Source organism: Sciurus carolinensis, chromosome X (assembly GCF_902686445.1).
Source record: "Sciurus carolinensis chromosome X, mSciCar1.2, whole genome shotgun sequence".
NCBI classification, from domain to species: Eukaryota; Metazoa; Chordata; class Mammalia; order Rodentia; family Sciuridae; genus Sciurus; species Sciurus carolinensis.
The window spans coordinates 40,323,376-40,341,922 of record NC_062232.1 but is presented as its reverse complement, the minus strand read 5'-3'; the positions used below and the strand labels follow the sequence as shown (position 1 = coordinate 40,341,922).

General features: G+C 45.0%; 2 protein-coding genes and 1 non-coding gene across 8 annotated transcripts; 2 read left to right on the top strand and 1 right to left on the bottom strand.

The window, feature by feature from the left end:
* Nucleotides 1-13: 13 nt before the first annotated feature.
* Nucleotides 14-4,612, bottom strand: Pqbp1 (polyglutamine binding protein 1). Of its 4 annotated transcripts, none has more exons than XM_047537076.1 (7): nt 4,474-4,612; nt 3,524-3,608; nt 1,579-1,690; nt 1,264-1,376; nt 787-1,074; nt 505-568; nt 14-335 (listed from the first exon to the last, which is right to left on the bottom strand). In XM_047537076.1, exons 2-7 carry the CDS (start codon nt 3,588-3,590, stop codon nt 179-181), a joined length of 801 nt encoding a protein of 266 aa, XP_047393032.1. In that variant the 5' UTR covers nt 3,591-3,608; nt 4,474-4,612; the 3' UTR covers nt 14-178. The 4 variants fall into 4 exon arrangements, with proteins under 4 accessions (XP_047393032.1, XP_047393033.1, XP_047393034.1 ...); XM_047537077.1 differs by lacking the exon at nt 4,474-4,612 and adding an exon at nt 4,025-4,193; XM_047537078.1 differs by lacking the exon at nt 4,474-4,612 and adding an exon at nt 3,805-3,855.
* On the top strand, nt 2,011-2,082 carry Trnaa-agc (transfer RNA alanine (anticodon AGC)). Its single transcript has one exon. It is a non-coding gene; the product is annotated as a tRNA-Ala (tRNA).
* Timm17b (translocase of inner mitochondrial membrane 17B) lies at nt 4,346-15,063 on the top strand. 3 transcript variants are annotated; one of them, XM_047537079.1, is made up of 7 exons: nt 4,346-4,381; nt 5,854-5,953; nt 6,087-6,173; nt 9,507-9,570; nt 12,370-12,498; nt 12,573-12,683; nt 12,766-15,063. In XM_047537079.1, exons 1-7 carry the CDS (start codon nt 4,368-4,370, stop codon nt 12,852-12,854), a joined length of 594 nt encoding a protein of 197 aa, XP_047393035.1. In that variant the 5' UTR covers nt 4,346-4,367; the 3' UTR covers nt 12,855-15,063. The 3 variants fall into 3 exon arrangements, with proteins under 3 accessions (XP_047393035.1, XP_047393036.1, XP_047393037.1); XM_047537080.1 differs by lacking the exon at nt 6,087-6,173; XM_047537081.1 differs by lacking the exons at nt 4,346-4,381; nt 6,087-6,173 and adding an exon at nt 4,799-4,916.
* Nucleotides 15,064-18,547: the final 3,484 nt, after the last annotated feature.

Here is an 18,547-nt window from a genome sequence, read left to right as displayed (position 1 = left end):
GGAAGCACTTAAGTCTCATGAACACGAGTCACAGTAAAGCTTTTATTAAAAACACCAGGGGGACTGGGGGGATAGCTCAGTGGTAGAATGCTTGCCTAGAATGTACAAGGCCCTGGGTTCGATATCCAATATCACAAAAAGAAAAGAAAACTGCCAGGACTCCAAAGAGAACAAAGGTTTAGTCCTGCTGCTTGGTTCTGGAAGCCTCAGCATTGGCCCGGAGCACAGCCCCTGGGGATGGGTAAGGACGCTGCTGGAAGAGGGGCCCCGCTGCTGTCGTATCAGCACCCGTTTTAGCCTCATTCCGCTTGGGAAGTCCTGTTGACCATGTGCCCCTGGAAGTGACAGAGGGTCAGCGGGTGGGAAAGGGGTATAACAGTCACCCCCCAACCAGCCAAGACTGAGGAAGTGGGGAAGAAGGTGAGGAAGGTGTGAGGAGGATGGTATTCACAGGTGCAGTGAGTCATTAAGAAAGAGAAGGGCTCCCAAGAGGTTGTCACTTACCGGGGTGCATCTGAATATGAGCTGGGGTCCATGGGGTCTAACTCATCATCCTTTCGGCTTGCCACTGGGGAAGTAAGTGGCAGGACAAGTTCTTCAACTGAGTCAAAAGGAGTCCCTGATCACACAGCCCCCTATCCCAGGAATGGAGCCTGCAGCTGCAATGAACCACAGCACCCTTCTCCTGGATACCAGGTTCAGGCACCCGCCTGAGAGAGAACTTCCTCACATTGTATGCCCTGGCACCCTGATTGTTTCACCCAAGTCCCAGCCTGCTTTGCTTACCCTTCTTGCTCTTGGGGTAGGGAGCCAGTTCCTCCCGGCGATGGTGGCGTCGTTCTTTGCCCTCTTCCCGGTCTGCCTTGTCATACCCACGGTCCCGATCCCGTTCCCTGTCCCGCTCTCTCTCTCTGTCTACTTTGTCATAGCTACTACGCTCTCGATCTCTGTCAGACTTGTCATGATTCCGGTCTGACTTGTCATGGCCCCGGTCCAGCTTTTCATGGCCCCTGTCCGACTTCTCATGGCCCCTGTCTGACTTCTCATGGCTCCGATCCGACTTCTCCTCAGCATCTAGGGAAACATGAAAGTCCTGAAGTGACTTTTTTCCATCCCAGGACCCAGCAGTCTCTGCCTTCAACAACTTCACTACCCTGGGGCTGGGCATGCTTGGTCTCATCTGCCCCTCCTTGATCCAATATAATTTACTTGGCCCCTCTCAGAACTACAAGTCTTGAGGCACCATTGGATCTGCCAACTCACCTGCATTACTGCTCCTGAGCTTCTTGGCAGATTTGGTAACCACGGAGTTGGGGTCATGTGGGGAGAGCCAGGACACGAGGTCTGTGTCCACATTCCAGTAGTAAGGGAGCCCGCTGTGGGGCAGTGGGAGGGAAGGAGTGTCAGCATAGATGTCTTCTACTGGTAAGAACTCGTTTCCCCAATCTCTGCCTCTCTGCCCCATGTTAGGACCCCAGATCTCTTCCCCAGTCCCCTGTATGCCCCACGGTTAGGGACAATACAGGAAGGGCAAACTTAGAAGTCAGTTGCCCTTCCCCCCCAGGTCCCCAGGCTCACCAGGAAGGGTCGAACACCTTGTACCAGCTCGGTGGCAGGCCCTCCAACCGGGTGGCCTCATAGTCCACAGGATCATCATCATAGTCCTCAGCAATGATCTCTTCCTCAGGTTCTAGCAGAACAAGGGGGAGGAAGGGAGAGGGGGAAGAGGAGGGCAGTAAAGAACAGGGGAGTTCTCATCCTGCAGTCAGGGCCTGGATAGGCACACTCACATCCACATAAACCATATGTGGAAGACATATTTGGGTGTATGTGTGAGCCAGGAAGCAAATGAAGTACTTCTTGCATTTCAAACCCATCTGTTTTAGGGAATTTGTCAGAAAATGTACCTAAATCTTTGTTTCTGGGTCTAGACAATGAGTTTATGGTGTTATCCAAACCTATCTGTTTTCGGAGTTGATAAGAATTCATAAAAGTTATCCACATCATGTTGGGGGTGTAGCTCAGTGGTAGAGTACTTGTCTAGCACATACAAGGCCCTAGGTTCAATCCCCAGTACCCCCAAGAAAACAATTTATCCACATCCATTCAGTTCCTGAGTTCACATATTATGCGACATTGTTATCCCAACCTATGTAGATGAAGTGAGATTGATCAGCAAGGAAGTTAGCTAAAAATAATGTCCAATCTATTCAGCTTGCATGTTTGGTAAGCACAGGGTTCCTCAGTCCTCTATATTGTGTGGTAAGAGTTTGGATAGCAAGGGACTTATCCAGACATTGGTCTGAATCTATTAAGTTCCTGAGGTCTTAGTAAGCTTGCAACAGATGGCAGTTAATATCAGTAGAATAAAAAGTGTCTACTATTACCTCAGAGCTGACTCTCAGTAGATCCTATAGATTTTAGTTGTGGATATAATTAACAATGAAATGCAGATGCCAGCAATGGCATAATGCCTGTCATACAGTAGGCCTGAAAACAGACGTTAGATATAATCATCAATATTGCTAATAAGATGTATTACTACATCAGCAGCGGGCCTGGTACTTAATAAGCTTAAAAGAAAAGCCAATGATATGGAGTTGGGGGTGTAGCTTAGTGGTAAAGCACTTGCCCAGTACAATAAGAAACCTGGGTTCAATCCCTAGCACCACCAAAAAACAATACCATTAATATTATTAACCACAAGTTCTATGCCTGGCACACAGTGGTCTTGTAATAGATGCCAGTTATCAATAAGGAGATAGTATGATGCATTTTTTAGTGCCTGGCACACCAAAGCCTAAAACAGGCCAGGTTTTAATATCATTGACCATAAGATACAATTAGCAACTAGCAACACAATAGGCCTAAATAATAGATCCTAACTATCATTTTAGACTGTTAGTTATGATGTGTATGCCACGTTCTTAGGAGTTCCCAAATACGTCAGCTGTTGATATGGTTAGCAATAAAGTATATGTCACCACTATTTTGTCAATCACCAAAGGACCTGTGAGACACATGCTATGATAAACAACAAAACATCACCCTGTCACTATATTTGACAATAGGAGACTGCAGGAGATGTCAACTATCCTTCCTATTAGATACTATGTAGTCAAACTCTATGGATTGATTCACGGATTTATTTTAATTATTTTTTGAAATTGTGTCTCCTGATTGTTGCCCAGACTGCCCAGAACTTCTGAGCTACAGTAATTCCCCCCACCCTGCCTCAGTCTCCTGAATAGCTTGGTGTGAAGGTGCACATCATTGCAACTACCTGGATTCATAGATTGAACATGGCATCTGATATCGCTATTGCTAAGGATTAAATAATTAACGTTCAACCCTCCCCACATACAGTGCCTAGCACACATTAGGAAATCGTACTGTTAACAATAGGCTGCCACGCCACTACTTGGTGCACAGTAGGCCCTTGCTAGTTACCAAGTGCCAATATAAACATAAGTAACTGTCAAGACTGGCAAATCATAGACCCATCTACTCTTAGCTTTCTCACCAGGCTCCAGATGTTTCAGGATCCCTCTCTTGGCCAAGCGGGTCTGTAGTGCAACAGGCAGCGGCATAGTGGGCAGGTGACAGACCTAGCGATGGAGAGACAGACTGAAAACCAGCTCAAATGAAGAATCTAATCTGGATCTAATAACCAAGAGCCTCCCCGCAGCCTGTGCTACTGTTCCGATCCCCACCTACCTAACTGCACCAGTGGCAGGACAAACGGAACCTACGAGCTAAGAAATGGGAGAGAGAAGTGGCAGTATCACCAAAATTCTCACCAACCCTGCTCTCGAGACCGGATGCTGCAAGACCCAGTTCCTCTTCCAGGCCCAGGCTCCGCCCACTGCCGAGGGTGCCACGTGCAGCACCCCTGCGCCCCAAAAGTGGGCTCACCCACTCTCCCTCAAAGGCCGCTGGGTGGGAGGAACTAAGACGCTGGGATGGGGGAGCGGAATGCAACACCTCCTTCAAATCTAAAAATATGTGCCCACCCCAGCATTACCAATACAATCTTGCGGGTAGTGGGAAGGTTGTCAGACCGGCCGACGGCTCCTTCGTTGCCACTATGATTACCAATACCACACGACTCTATTTTTTCCCCCTCAAAGCACAAAATGAGGTCTTCTTCCACAGAGCGTTGAGGTAACTGGGGGACGCAAAGGCTGCAGTGAACTGATGACGCAAACCTAGCTAGCCAATTAAAGTGCTCCTTTAGCTTGACGAATAGCGAAACGACCCAATCGTTTCCCTGGACAAGATGAAAAGCTCGCGCGCCTAGGTGCGTTTACACTGGGGGCGTGGCCAGACTAGTGTCCCACCGGACTGCGCCGCCAGACGCGGGCGTCATGGAGGAGCCTTGGTACGACAAAAGGCACTGGGACTGTGATTGTGGCGCCCAGGCCAGCCATGGGAGGCGGGCGGGAGACACACAGGCCCCACAGTGTCACGTACCGAACTCGGAAGACTCTCAGAAACTCAGCTCGTTCCGCTCTCTCCCCTGGCTCCTCCCACTCAGGCTCTGTTAAGAGGGGACACAGTTGTGTGCCTGAGAAGGTGTGGTGCAGGACCAACTACTCCACATTTCCCCTGACTTCATATCTCCTAGTCACTCCTTGTTAACGAAATGAGACACGCTGGTCCAATCCACTCCAGCGGAGGGGGGTTGCGGTGTCGAGTGGAAACCCCTAGCGTTACGAAGCATGGTTTTTCCCAGGTCGCTTTCGTAAATAGGGGCGGAGCGTGGATGAGCCTATTTGTGGGCAAGGCGGGGGCGCTAGGATCCTCCTCGTGGTGTTTTTGGATTTTCCCCCGTGTTAGGTTTAAAGGGAGTAGCGTTTGGTTGGACCGACTGATCGTCGGAAAAGGGTGTGCCACCCAGTCCTGCTTTCGTAACGGTAGTAACTAGTTAACACTGGGTTTTGCTTGCGATACTGTGGAATGCACTCAGGGGCGCTCTAGCACTGGAGCCACTTTCCCAGCCCTTTTTATTTTTTTGAGGCAGGGTCACGCTAAATTGTCCTGGCTGACCTCGATTTTGCGACCCTTCTGCCTCAGCCTTCGGAACGGCAGGAATTACAGGCATGCACCACCGTGCCCACCTAGCTAAAACTTCTATAACCCTTATTGAAATGTGCCAACTCGATCTTTTTTTTTTTTTGGGGGGGGGGCGGTGCTGGGGATCGAACCCAGGGCCTTGTGCTTACAAGGCAAGCACTCTACCGACTAAGCTATCTCCCCAGCCCCCCAACTCGATCTTTGATAGTGGTAAAACAGTTGGCTGATTAGAGTAATAATTTTCCCCTTTTGACCGGTTTCTCACTCTTGTGAGGGGAAAGAAAGGTGATAAGACTATCTTGTTGCTTTTTTTTGAAGCGGGGTACTTGGGATTGAATCCAGGGGCACTTTACTCTTGAGCTACATCTTCAGCCCTTTTTTTATTTTGAGACTGGGTCTCACTAAGTTGCTGAGGCTGCCTTGAACTTGCGATCCTCCTGCCTCGCCTCCAAATTGCTGGGATTACAGGCATGCACCACCATACCAGTTTTTTGTTTTTGTTTTTGTTTTGTTTTGTTTTTTTTAATTTTGAGATAGGATCTTACTAAATTGCCCAGTCTGGCCTTGAATTTGAGATCATCTTTAGCCTCCCAAGTAACTCGGATTACAGGCATGTGCCACCCAACCTGATTGTCTTGTTGCTATCTGAAGTGCTTTTTCCTATGCCTGAATTTCCCATTCTGGTGGTATGGTTTCTCCCAGTTGGAAAGAGTCCAGGTGCTGGGGCCTGAAAGTGGGGAGCTCACATAAACCCCATCTTTCCCTTTTTGCTTGCAGCCCATGGCGAATTGTGGATGATTGCGGTGGAGCCTTCACTATGGGTATCATTGGAGGTGGAGTCTTCCAGGCTATCAAGGGCTTCCGCAATGCCCCTGTTGTGAGTCCTGGCTTTCAGTGGTGTTGGGGATCAGAAGACATTCTTATACAGAATGCTGCTCTGAAAACTGCTGGGAGCAGCCATTCCATGTGCAGTTATTCATTCTGGCACCTGTTCACCTACTGTGTGCCAGGCTTGGCTTCTGGACCTGGGGTTTTGGAAGAACCACACACAGGCCCCTGTCTTCCCTCCACCCATCTGGAGCTGCTCTGTGGAAATGGTATACTGTCAAAACAGTAGTTAGGGTTTGGGGTATTACTCAGTGGTAAAGCACCTACTAGCATGCCTGAGCCTGGGTTCGATCCCCAGCACTGAAAAAAAAAAAAGTCACCAAATCCTAAATGTGTATGCAAAGCCAGAAAGATTTTACCTAAAGACAGATTCTGTCAGTGGTAGAGCACTTGCCTAGCACGGGTGAGGCACTGGGTTAGAGCCTCAGCACCACTTAAAAAAAAAAGTAAATAAAATAAAGACAGATTCTGGGTTAGAAACCTAGACATAGATAAGTGACAGGAGTTTAATTGGCAGAGAGAATAAAGGCTTACAGTTGAAAATCCTATTCTCCCCCAATACTGAAGATTGAACCCAGGGACACTGTACCACTGAGCTGCATCCCCAGCCCTTTTTACTTTTTCTTTTGAGACAGGATTTTGCTAAGTTGCCAGGGCTAGCCTCCAACTTTGAATCCTTCTGCCTCAGTCTTCTAAAGTCTTTGGGAAAAGAAAATCCTTTTGATTTAACATAATCAATTTGTCTCTTTCTCTCACCTGCCCAGAATATCTCATCAAATGTCATGATTTTAAATGCCATTCATTTGCCAAGATTTCTGAAATTTTTACAGAGTTGAGGTCTCTTCACTCAACTCTGGGAACTCTCTTTCCTGGATCTTTGCCCACTATTCTCATCCTCAGCATAATAGCAAGACTGCCCCCCCTCCTTATTTTTTTTTCTTTTTTTGGTTCTGGGCATGGAACCCAGGGTATCCTGAAAGCATGCTAAGCATGTGCTCTCCCACGGAGCTACACTCCCATTCCCCCACATGCACTCCCTTGTTACCAAGGCCTTTCTTTTTTTTAAAATTTAATTAAATTTAATTTTTAATTTTTTTTTTTATTTTTACAGACTGCATTTTGATTCATTGTATATAAATGGGGTATAATTTTTCATTTCTATGGTTGTACACGATGTAGATTCATACCATTCATGTAATCGTGCTTATACATAGGGTAATACTGTTTCATTCGACTATCTTTCCTTTCCCCACCCCCTCCCACCCCATTTTCCTTTACATCATTCAAAGTTCCTTCATTCTTCTCTTCCCTGTGCTGCCACCCCTCCTTGTTATGTATCCTTACCCAGTTATCAGAGAAAACATTTGACTTTTGGTTTTTTGGACTTGGCCTATTTCACTTAGTATGATATTTTCCAACTTCATCCATTTACCAGCAAATGCCATAATTTTATTCTTCTTTATGGTTGAGTAATATTCCATTGTGTATATATACCACAGTTTGTTTATCCATTTATCTATTGAAGGGCATCTAGGTTGGTTCCACAATCTAGCTATTGTAAATTGAGCAGCTATTAACATTGATGTGGCTGTATCTCTGTAGTATGCTGATTTTAAGTCCTTTGGGTATAGACCAAGGAGTGGGATAGCTGGGTCAAATGGTGTTTCCATTCCAAGCTTTCTGAGGAATCTCCACACTGCTTTCCAGAGTGGCTGCACTAATTTGCAACCCCACCAGCAATGTATGAGTGTTCCTTTTTCACCACATCCTCGCCAACACCTATTGTTGCTTGTGTTCTTGATAATCGCCATTCTAATTGGGGTGAGATGGAATCTTAGTGTAGTTTTGATTTGCATTTCTCTAATTACTAGGGATAATGAGCACTTTTTCATAATCTTGTTGATCACCTGTATATCTTCTTTTGTGAAGGGTCTGCCCAGTTCCTTAATTCATTTATTGATTGGGTTCTTTGTACTTTTGGTGTAAAGTGTTTTAAGTTCTTTATAAACTTTGGAGATTAGTGCTCTGTCTGAAGTGTGTGCAGAAAAGATTTTCTCCCACTCTGTAGGCTCTCTTTTCACATTATTGATTGTTTCCTTTGCTGAGAAAATCTTTTTTGTTTGAATCTAGCCCATTTATTGATTCTTGCTTTTATTTTTTGTTCTATGGGAGTCTTGTTAAAGAAATCTGGTCCTAAGCCAACATGATGGAGATTCATGCCTACTTTTTCTTCTATTTAGTGAAGGGTCTCAGGTCTGATTCCTAGATCCTTGATCCATTTTGAGTTGAGTTTTGTACAGGGTGAGAGATTGGGGTTTAATTTCATTTTACTGCATATGGGTTTCCAGTTTTCCCAGCACCGTTTGTTGAAGAGGCTATCTTTGTCACCTTTGTCTAGTATGAGATAACTATACTTATGTGGCTATGTCTCCGTGTCTTCTATCCTGTACCATTGGTCTACCTATTTTGTTACTATTGCTCTATAGTAGAGTTGAAGGTCTGGTATTGTGCTACCTCCTGCCTCACTCTTCCTGCCCAGGATTGCTTTGGCTGTTCTGGGTCTTTTGTACTTCCAGATGAGTTTCATGATTGCTTTCTCTATTTCTATGAGAAATGTCATTGGGATTTTAATTAGAATTGCATTAAATCTGTATAGCACCTTTGGAAGTATGGCCATTTTGACAGTATTTATTCTCCCTGTCCAAGAACATGGGAGATCTTTCCATCTTCTAAGATCTTCTTCAATTCCTTTCTTTAATGTTATGTAGTTTTCATTGTAGAGATCTTTCACCTCTTTGGTTAGATTGATTCCCAAGAATTTTTTTTTTTTGAGGCTATTGTGAATGGAGTTGTTTTCCTCATTTCCCTTTCAGATGTTTCATCGCTTTTGAATAAAAATGCTTTAGAATTATGTGTGTTGATTTTATATCCTGCTATTTTGCTGAACTCATTTATTAGGTTTAGAAGTTTTCTGGTGGAAAAAAAAAAAAAGTTTTCTGGTGGAGTTTTTTGGATCCTGAGGCCTTTCTTGACTCTTCAGCCACTATCATATCTCTTCATCCTATTTCTTCTGAAGTTCATGTTACTGTCTGACACTGTCTCATTTATTTGCTCAGGATCTGTCTGTCCCACTACAATGTGAGCTCTGAGAGGACAGGGACCAAATCTACCTTGTTCACTGCTATATCCCTGCATATAGTGTGGTGCCTGGTACACAATAGGTGCTCATTAGCCATTTCTTGAATGAATGAGTGAACAAATGAATAAATTAGAACTTACCAACCCAACTCTGGGACCACCTATGCTGGAGTGCCCCCCAAGACCCCTTGTCCTTGGTTGCTTCTCCACATCTAATAGGTCACCTGTGTCCTTCCCTGTTTTTTGTTTGTTGTGGTACTCAGGATTGAACACAGGGGCTCAGAAATGCTAGGTAAGTGCTCTACCACTGAGCTACATCACAAACCCACCTTTCTTTTCTTAAAGGCTAGAAATCCTGCCAGTGGCCTCAACCCTGCCCTGACTCACTCTTTTACTTTTCCCAGGGAATTCGACATCGGTTAAGAAGTAGTATCAATGCTGTGAGGATCCAGGCACCCCAGACTGGAGGTGAGAGTCTTAGATAACCATGTCCATGTTGAAGGAAGTTGATCCTTTGGGGATAGATGCAAGTTGGAGGTCCAGATTTTGGCTCAGACTGTACCTGAGTTCTTCCAATGGAAGTGACATTTCCTAACAATTTAACATGGAAGAGCAAGAATGTGGATTCTGAAGTTTAAATATAGCCCACATCACTTCTCTCTTTTATGGCATTGGGCTAGTATCATGCCCTCTCTGAACCTTATCTATATCATGGTGATGATTACATTAACCATCTTATCAGTTGTTTTGCAATTTACATGATTTACATTGTATTTACTAAGTGCTAGCTGCTATGCTAAGCAAACCCTTAAATAATATTAAGTAATTGAAAATTGCCTATGTCAACTAACAGTATCTCATATAGGTCCTAAAACACAGTAAACCCTCAAAGATATTAACTACAGATTGAATATCCTTTATCCAAAATGCTTGAGACAAGAAGTATTTTAGATTTCAGAGATTTTCAGATTTCAGAATATTTGCAGATGCCTAATGAGCTATCTTTTCTTTCTTTTTTTTTTTCTTTTGTGGCGTTGGGGATTGAACCCAGGGCCTTCTGCATGCAAGGCAAGAACTCTCCCAACAGAGTTATATTCCTAGCCCCTTAATGAGCTATCTTAAGAATGGACCCAGGGCTGGGGATATAGCTCAGTTGGTAGAGTTCTTGCCTCCCATGCAGAAGGCCCTGGGTTCAATCCCCAATACCACACAAGAAAAAAGAATAAATCCAAATATAAATGGGAAATTCATTTGTGTTTTACATACTACCTTATACACATCGCCCAAAGGTAACTTTATACAACCCATAACTATATATATATATTTTTTTCTTTTTGTGAAGTGCTAAGGATCAAACCAAGGCCTTGAGCCTTCTAAGCAAGTACTCTACCACTGAGCTATATCCCCAGCCCTATAGACTTATTTTTTAAGAGATGGGGTCTTGGGACTGGGGAATCTATTTCAGTGGTACAGTGCTTGCCTAGCATGTGCAGGGCCGTGGGTTTGATTCCCAGTACACACACACACACACTCTAAAAGATAGGGTCTCACTGTATTGTCCAGGCTGGTCTCAAATTCTTTTCTTTTTAAACATGTATTTTTTTTAGTTGTTGATGGACCTTTACTTCATTATTTAACTGTGGTGCTAAGAATTGAACAGTGCCTCATACATGCTAGGCAAGCGCTCTGCCATGGAGCCACAACCCCAGCCTTGGTCTCAAATTCTTGGGCTCAAGCAATACACCTGCCCTAGCCTAGGTGCTTGCCACCACACCCAGCTAATTTTTGCTAATTTTTTTACTGTGACCCATCACATGATGGCAGATGTGGAATTTTCCACTTGTGGTGTTATGTCTATACTCAAAAAGTTTTGGATTTGGGAGCATTTTGTATTTCTGGATTAGAGATGCTTAACCTATATAGACATTCTGCCCCCCACCCAGGTGATAGTACTAGGAATTGACTCCAGGGCCTCATGCATGCTGTACAAGCTCTCCACCACCGAAATCTAATGAGCTCTAGCTCATTTTTTAAAATTTTATTTATTATTATTTGTATAGACTACCTTTTGATTCATTGTATACAAATGGCGTACAACTTTTTGTTTCTATGGTTGTGCACGATGTAGATTCACGCCATTGCTGTAATCATACATGTACATAGGGTAATGATGTCTGTTTCAGTCCACCATCTTTCCTTCCCCCGCCCCCTCCCCTCCCTTCATTTCCCTCTACACAATCCAGAGTTTCTCTATTCTTCCCTTACCCGCCTCCAGTTCATTTTTTAAAATTTTATTTTCAGAAAAGGTCTTGCTAAGTTGCTCAAGCTGACCTTGAACTGGTGACTCTCATGCTTCCACCTCCCAAGTTGCTGAGATTACAGGTGTGCACCACCATACCTTGCTGTATATTATGTTTTTTTTTTTTTTTTTTTTTTGTGGTGCCGGGGATTGAACTCAGGACCTTGTACTTGCAAGGCAAGCACTCTATCAACTGAGCTATCTCCCCAGCCCCTGTATATTATGTTAGTAACTAACTTTTCTGATCTGTTTCCTTCTCCCTAAAATCAAAGCCTGAATTCAAGCTGTATGTGCTTATTAAAATTGGTCTGGGCCTGGTGGCACATGCCTGTAATCCCAGCAACTCGGGAGGCTGAGGCAGGAGGATTACAAGTTCAAGGCTAGCCTCAGAAACTTAGCAAGGCCCTAAGCATCTTAGTGAGATCCTGTCTCAAAATTAAAAAATAAATAAATAAAAAGGGCTGGGGATGTGACTCCCCAGTGCCAAAAAAATAATCAAATTTGCCTATTAAAAGCCATATAAAGGCTGGGAAGATAGCTCAGTTGGTAGAGTGTTTGTCTTGCAAGCACAAGACTCTGGGTTCGATCCCCAGCACCACAAAAAAAAAAAAACCATATAAAAGATGAATCTGCTTGTGACATTTGTCACCTAATATAAAGGTGAAGGGAATGACAATTATCAACAGCCTGAAATGGAAGTTACAAAGCATATGAACAGACAGAATATTCCTTGGGAGTTTGCTATCTGCCTTTGCGTGAGATTTTCTTCCCATTCTTTTTTTATAGTGCAGGGGATGGAAGCCAGGGCCTCATGCATGCTAAGCAAGCAGTCCTCAACTGAACTACACCTCCAGACTCTTTCTTCCCAATTGTGACCAGAGCATTCAAGCCTTAGAAGTCCCCAGACCTGAAGATATGAGTTCTTGGGATTTCCCAGGAACACTAATTAAGCTTCTGTCACCATACAGGTAGCTTCGCGGTGTGGGGGTGCCTGTTCTCAACTGTGGACTGTGGCCTGGTGCAGATTCGAGGCAGGGAGGATCCCTGGAACTCCATCACCAGTGGTGCAGTGACTGGAGCTGTGCTGGCTGCCCGCAGTGAGTGCCCCTAGCCCTGGCCCCTCCAGCACTGTTCTGCCTACGCTCACCTCTTTCTCTCTTCACTCCCTCAGGTGGCCCATTGGCAATGATGGGCTCAGCGATGATGGGGGGAGTTCTACTGGCCCTCATTGAGGGTGTTAGCATCCTCCTCACTCACTATACTGCCCAACAGTTCCGCAATGGTGAGTACCTAGTGGATGATTGTTAGGAAGAGAGGCAGAAAATGCTCCTCCAATTGTCCTAACATCATTCTCCCTTTCCTAGTACCCCCATTGCTAGAGGACCCCAGCCAGCTACCTCCTAAGGAGGATACCCCAGCCACAGGCTTTCCCAGCTCTCAGCAACATCATTGAGGCAGCCACCGCCTGACAGCACCACCATGGGAGCTGCTCCTTGGTTCTCTCACCAGTGATCTACCTCTAAGGGAGGGCTGACTTCCAGTTAGCCCTGGGACTCTCCAGAGAGGGCCTCTGTTCTGCTCCCTTGTCCCAGGGTGGGGGTGGGGTGTCCCATCACCTGACAGATGGGTCCCTTTTTCTCTCTCAGGGCACCCTCGCCTCACATTCATATGTAATAAGTTTTCACCCTAGCTCGTTCGTGTGGCACCATGATGAATATTTTAAAGTCAGTTTCAAAATGCCTGTTTATGCACTCCTTGAGCCATCCCCAGGACCTCCTTCTCAAGACAATGGCAGAGCCCTTCCCAGGACTCAGAAGCCCTGGGACTTAGAGTCCCACCATGAGTGGGCTGTAGTAAACATTTGTGGGATGAATGAGCAGGAAGGGGGAAGTGCATGAAGATAAGAAGTGGGTACATGCATAAGGATGTGTGGGGGCCAAGCAATGAGTAAGCAGACAGGAACAGATTTGGAAAGAAGTGCATGAACACAAGGATTGTTGGGGGTGGGGGTGGTTGACACGGTACACTATACATACTGCCACCCTGACCCCTCCTCCACAAGCTCCCATGGCCAAGGCTGGGAAATTGACCTTACAAGAAGTCCTTGCTTTCTAGATACCAGTCATTCCATTTGCAAAAATTATCCCCATCCAATGTGGCCTCACTGTGGCCCTGGAATGGAAGTTGATGTCAGGGAGACCTGGTTTCTTCAAAGAAGGTGTCCTGTGTCAGTGTCCCCTTCTATCACAGGGACACTTTTCTACATAGTAGACCATGCAGTGTTGTTAGTTGTTTAGATCACTGTCTCGGCCCACCTCCGCCTCCAGAGTAGCTGGGATTACAGGTGTGCATCACCATGACTGGCACCCATAAAATAACTAGAAATTAATTTTCCTTTGGGGATAGGGGATGTATGGGAAAGAGATTTTTCTGGATGGACATCACCCCCAGGTGATGTCACTTCTGTGTAAACCCTATGTGGATGAGGCAGACACTCTCCTCTAGGGTGCAGATGCCACAGGGAGGCACGAAAGCTTCCTGAGAAATCAAGGGTTTCCTTTGCACAGACTGTACCAATACCCATGACATCATGGGAAACAAAACCTGTTCCTATCTGCAAGGCATTGCAACTTGATGGAAATGCTCTTTCCTTGGTACAATATTGGTTCCTAGGGATGCAAAGGTAACAGGGCCACTGTGCCTCCTGCTTGAATGATAGTGCCAGGCAGTGCACTACCATCCCACCACGGACCCTGAGAAAAGTAGGGCAGGGTGGGCTTAGCTTGCATCAGGAACATGGCTGGAGGCATCATAGCAGGGGTGTGGCCCCTAACCTTTGGTACCACAGGCACTTAGAGCAGCAGCACCTTCTAGACCCTTTCTGCACTCCTAGGCCTCAGGATTTATTCTAGTGACCCTTTTGCTCTAGACTGCTAGCCCTCATCTTGCCCACTACCTCTACCAGGCCTTTCCCTTCCATGAGTCCACAGGCCTTACCCCTTGCCCATCTTTCCATACTGCCCTCTAAGGCAACTGCAGAACCTACCACCTCTACACAACCCCACACTATCTCCCTGGTCCCCTTTAAATAGACCCAGGCCCCACAGACCCCTTACTATCCACAGGTTCCCCATCCTCTGTAGCCTCTGAACTCTACCTAGTCCAACTTTAAGGCCCCACCTCTTAAGGCACCTCCAAATGCTGTGGCGCTCAGCCCTCCTCTCCTGTGCCTGGGAATTCATTCAAGTTCACCACTGGGGGGCGACTGGACCCCATGCGGTCTGGGCCCCTATAGGTGGCTTGACTGCTCACCAGTAACATTCAGGGCCCCTTCCTGCTTTGGTTCCTCCAGCTTCTAGCTGGGATAGGGCAGGCTGATACCAGATTTGAAACGTGAAGGATGGAGGTTAGAAATTGAAGCTCGGAAATAAAATTTAAAATAAAATAATCTGCAACCTGGGTAATTTGTACTGCTAAAGTTTTAATAAACTTGAAATGAGAAGGAAGGAGGGAAAGAGTTGTAGGGCAGCTTCCTAAGAGAATATAGGGTCAAACTCAGGGAGGGACTACAAAGACTGAGAGAAGAGGAGAGATGGAGAGAAGGAGAGAAAGAGACAACAGTTGGAGAGAGATGAAGAGAAGTAGAAACAGAGAGATGCACATAGGGAGAGACAGAAGGAGGCAGAGAGAAATATTCAAGAGATGAATGAAAAAGGAGGGAGAGTGATACATGCCTATAATCCCAGCTGCTCAGGAGGCTGAGGCAGGAGGATCATGAATTTAGAGTGAGCCTCAGCAATTTAGTGAGGCCCTAAGCAACTCAGTGAGACCCTGTCTCTAAATAAAATACAATTTTAAAAAAGGGCTGGGGATGTGGCTCAGTGGTTAAGCACCTCTGGGTTTAATCCCCAGTACCAATAAAAGGGGGGAAGAAAGAATAGAGGCAGGGGAGTAACAGGAAGCTGTGTAAGGGTCAGAAATACAGGTAGGGAGAGGACAATATATGCAGTGATAAATGCAGGAGAGCAAGGAAGGTGTCAGTGGTTCTCATGGTGGCAACATGGAGGTGCCTGTTGCACTCAGTCTCTGAACCCACAGCAAACTGTCAGGCCAACCTGCCTCAGGCCTCCACCCCCTTACCTTCTAACTGGGTAACTGGGGTCCTCAAAGAGACAGGTGCTTTACCTGCATCCTCTTTCTCAGCTCCACCCCCCCGCCCCCACTGTGCTGGGAATGGAACTCACAGGGCCTCATGCTAATCGCTGGCTCTACCACTAGACCTTCATCTCTAATTTAATTCTATTTACTAACATTACTTCCACCAAGGATTTCAGTGGCTCTCCTTCAGCTTATCCCAGTCTTCTTCCACACTTCCTCTCAGCCGCATCTCTGCCTCCATCTGCCTTGATTTGTCACTCAAACCTCCTCCCCTATTCTTCTGTTTTGGTCTCCTTGGTTGGTGGTTCTCACACTCCCTATAGCCCCTGGATTTGCCATCCACCTGTCTGCATGGGGTGAAGGGAAAATAATGGCTGGGCAAGGTGTTCTAAGGAGCTGGACTTAATCAGGGAAGAGTAAAAGGGCCCAAGCCCTGACAGTGGGATAGGGTCACCCCATCCACTTGATCAGGAAGAGATCCTGAGAGGCGAACACCATGGTGTGCACCTGTAATCCCAGATACTGGAGAGAGTTAGGGAGAAAGATCTCTTGAGCCCAGGAGTTCAAGGCCAGACTGGGCAACATAGGGGCACCAGAGTTTACAGAGAACTCAAAGGAGAGACAGATGCAGAATCATACCAGGAGAGATAAAAAATGGTACAACAAGCAAAAGAGAGAAAAGATAAATAGAAAGGAGATGGAGATAAATTGAGTCAAAAGTTGAAGACAAGTAAAAAGAAAAATGAGAACAGATGGGTAGAGAGAGTCTGAGAAGATGGAGATGGAAAGAGTGCTCTGGGTTCAATCCCCAATATAAAAAACAGAGGGCTGGGGAGATAGCTCAGTTGGTAGAGTGCTTGCCTTGCAAGCACAAGGCCCTGGGTTTAATCCCCAGCACCACAAAAAAAAAAAAAGAAGAAGAAGAAGAAGAAAAAGAGGAAACACGAACCAGTGTTAACCAAAGACAGAACAGAATGCTTATATAAACAGGTTTATTCATAATCATCCCAACCTAGAAATCACTCAAATGCACATCCACCCAAGAGTGGATGATAAAGTGTGGCATATTCACATTGTTGGGGGACAGGTCTTCATGGATTGCTCAAGTTCCTGTGGTAGTCCTGATCTGAGCAAAGGGCATGTTTGAACAGTAGCCTGGGAAACTAGAGTACATAACTCCAGAAAGATTCAGACAGTTCAGGATAATCTAGAAATTCTACCCTCACCTCCAACCAAGAGATTGCTCACATTCCAGTGTAATGAGGAATCTGTTGTATGGAGAGGAGCTCAGACAAGTATGTTAATAACTTCTTAACATCTTCAAGTATCCTCATTTTAGGTTCTTCTCCCGTGGTGCAATTGGGCACCCGCAGGAAACATCCAGCCCTATACAAAATGGGGCATGAAATATCAATGCAGAATGTTATGTTGCTCTGGTTGCTTATTTTTGGTACAAGTAATAAATGGTCTGTTGTGATCCATGGGTCTTGTTTTTTTTTTTTTTTCGTTTTTGTTTTCATAGTTGAGATTGAACCCAAATGCATTTTATCACTAAACCACATCCCCAGCCCTTTTTATTTTTTATTTTGAAACAAGGTCAACATAAGTTTCTTATGGCCTTACTAAGTTGCCGAGGCTGGCCTTGAACTTGTGATCCTCCTTCCTCAGCTTCCTGAATTGCTGGAATGACAGGTGCACACCGCCATGTCCAATGGTTTTGTGGTTTTAAGTGTGTGTGTATCTGTGTGCATGCACTCGTGTGCCAAAATGTATTATAGATTGGGAGTTACAGTTCAGTGGTAGAGTGCTTTGACTAGCATGTGTGAGGACCTGGGTTCAATTTTGAACAATGCAAAAATTAATTAAAAAACTGTGGCAGGCTTACTTATTAGCTTCCAAGTAGGGTGGAATCTCAGCTCTTTCAGTTTTGACTTACAGTGCAAATAAATGATCAAGCCCTAGTGGGGGTCCCCCTTTTGCACCAACAAGAGTTTTGTTTCTGTTCTTCATACTTGAATAAATCCTACTCCTTTCACTTGGAAAAAAAAAGAGGAAATGAACAAACTAATTTCTTGTACATAAGATGGATGAATCTCATAAACAGTGTTGGGCAAAAGGAACTGAGGTATAAAAGAATACATAACATTATTGTTCTTACACAAATTTTTAAAAAGTGGGCTTGGGCTAGGGGTATAACTCAATAGTAAAGAGCATGTGTAGCGAAGTTTAGACCTGGATTTGATCTCCAGTACTGCAAATAAGTAAATAAAATAAAAAGCAGGCTATATGAAACCGTGACTGTTAGAAATCAGGTAATTTGTTACACTTTGTTACACTGGAAGTTGGTGTAGGAGTGATGGAAGAGGCACAAGGAGCCAGGCAGGAAGGTGTCACACATCTGTAATACTGGCTACCAAGGGGAGGGAGTTGAGGCAGGAGAACCATAAGTTCAAGGTCATCCTGAACAACTTAGGAAGACCCGTCTCAAAATAATAAAAAAGTGTTGGGGGTGTAGGTCAGTGGTAAAGTGGTCTTGTGTTCAGTTCCCAGGAAAGAAAAAGAGGTAGGAAATAACGAACTAAAACAAAAAAGTCATATAAAAGAACCTGGTGGCTAGTTACATGTGTGTTCATTTTGCATTCATCAGATAGTACACTTTATGTATACTATACCTCACTGAAAAGTTAAATGTGAACTTGAGCTACATATAACAACCTAGATAACTCTCAAACCTGCCAAGTTGAAGACTTGTTACATAGAATATGATTGCTTTAAATTAAAAAATAATGCAAACAAGATATACAGTTTAGGGGGCTGGGGAGATAGCTCAGTCGGTAGAGTGCTTGCCTTGCAAGCACAAGGCCCTGGGTTCGATCCCCAGCACCCAAAAAAAAAAAAAAGATATACAGTTTATAGATCCCTAATTACATAGAAAAAGAATAAGAACATGCAAAGGAATGATCAACAAACCCCAGGATTGCCCGGATG

Excerpts from the sequence above, each read along its gene's own strand:
- Pqbp1 (XM_047537076.1), bottom strand. The coding sequence starts at position 3,590 with ATGCCGCTGCCTGTTGCACTACAGACCCGCTTGGCCAAGAGAGGGATC. Across the intron at positions 569-786 it reads CTACCCCAAGAGCAAGAAGG|TGGCAAGCCGAAAGGATGAT; the intron begins GTAAGCAAAGCA and ends TTACTTCCCCAG. Across the intron at positions 336-504 it reads TCATATTCAGATGCACCCCG|GGGCACATGGTCAACAGGAC; the intron begins GTAAGTGACAAC and ends TGTCACTTCCAG.
- Timm17b (XM_047537079.1), top strand. Across the intron at positions 5,954-6,086 it reads GCTTCCGCAATGCCCCTGTT|GCTTGGCTTCTGGACCTGGG; the intron begins GTGAGTCCTGGC and ends ACTGTGTGCCAG. Across the intron at positions 12,499-12,572 it reads AGCTGTGCTGGCTGCCCGCA|GTGGCCCATTGGCAATGATG; the intron begins GTGAGTGCCCCT and ends TCACTCCCTCAG.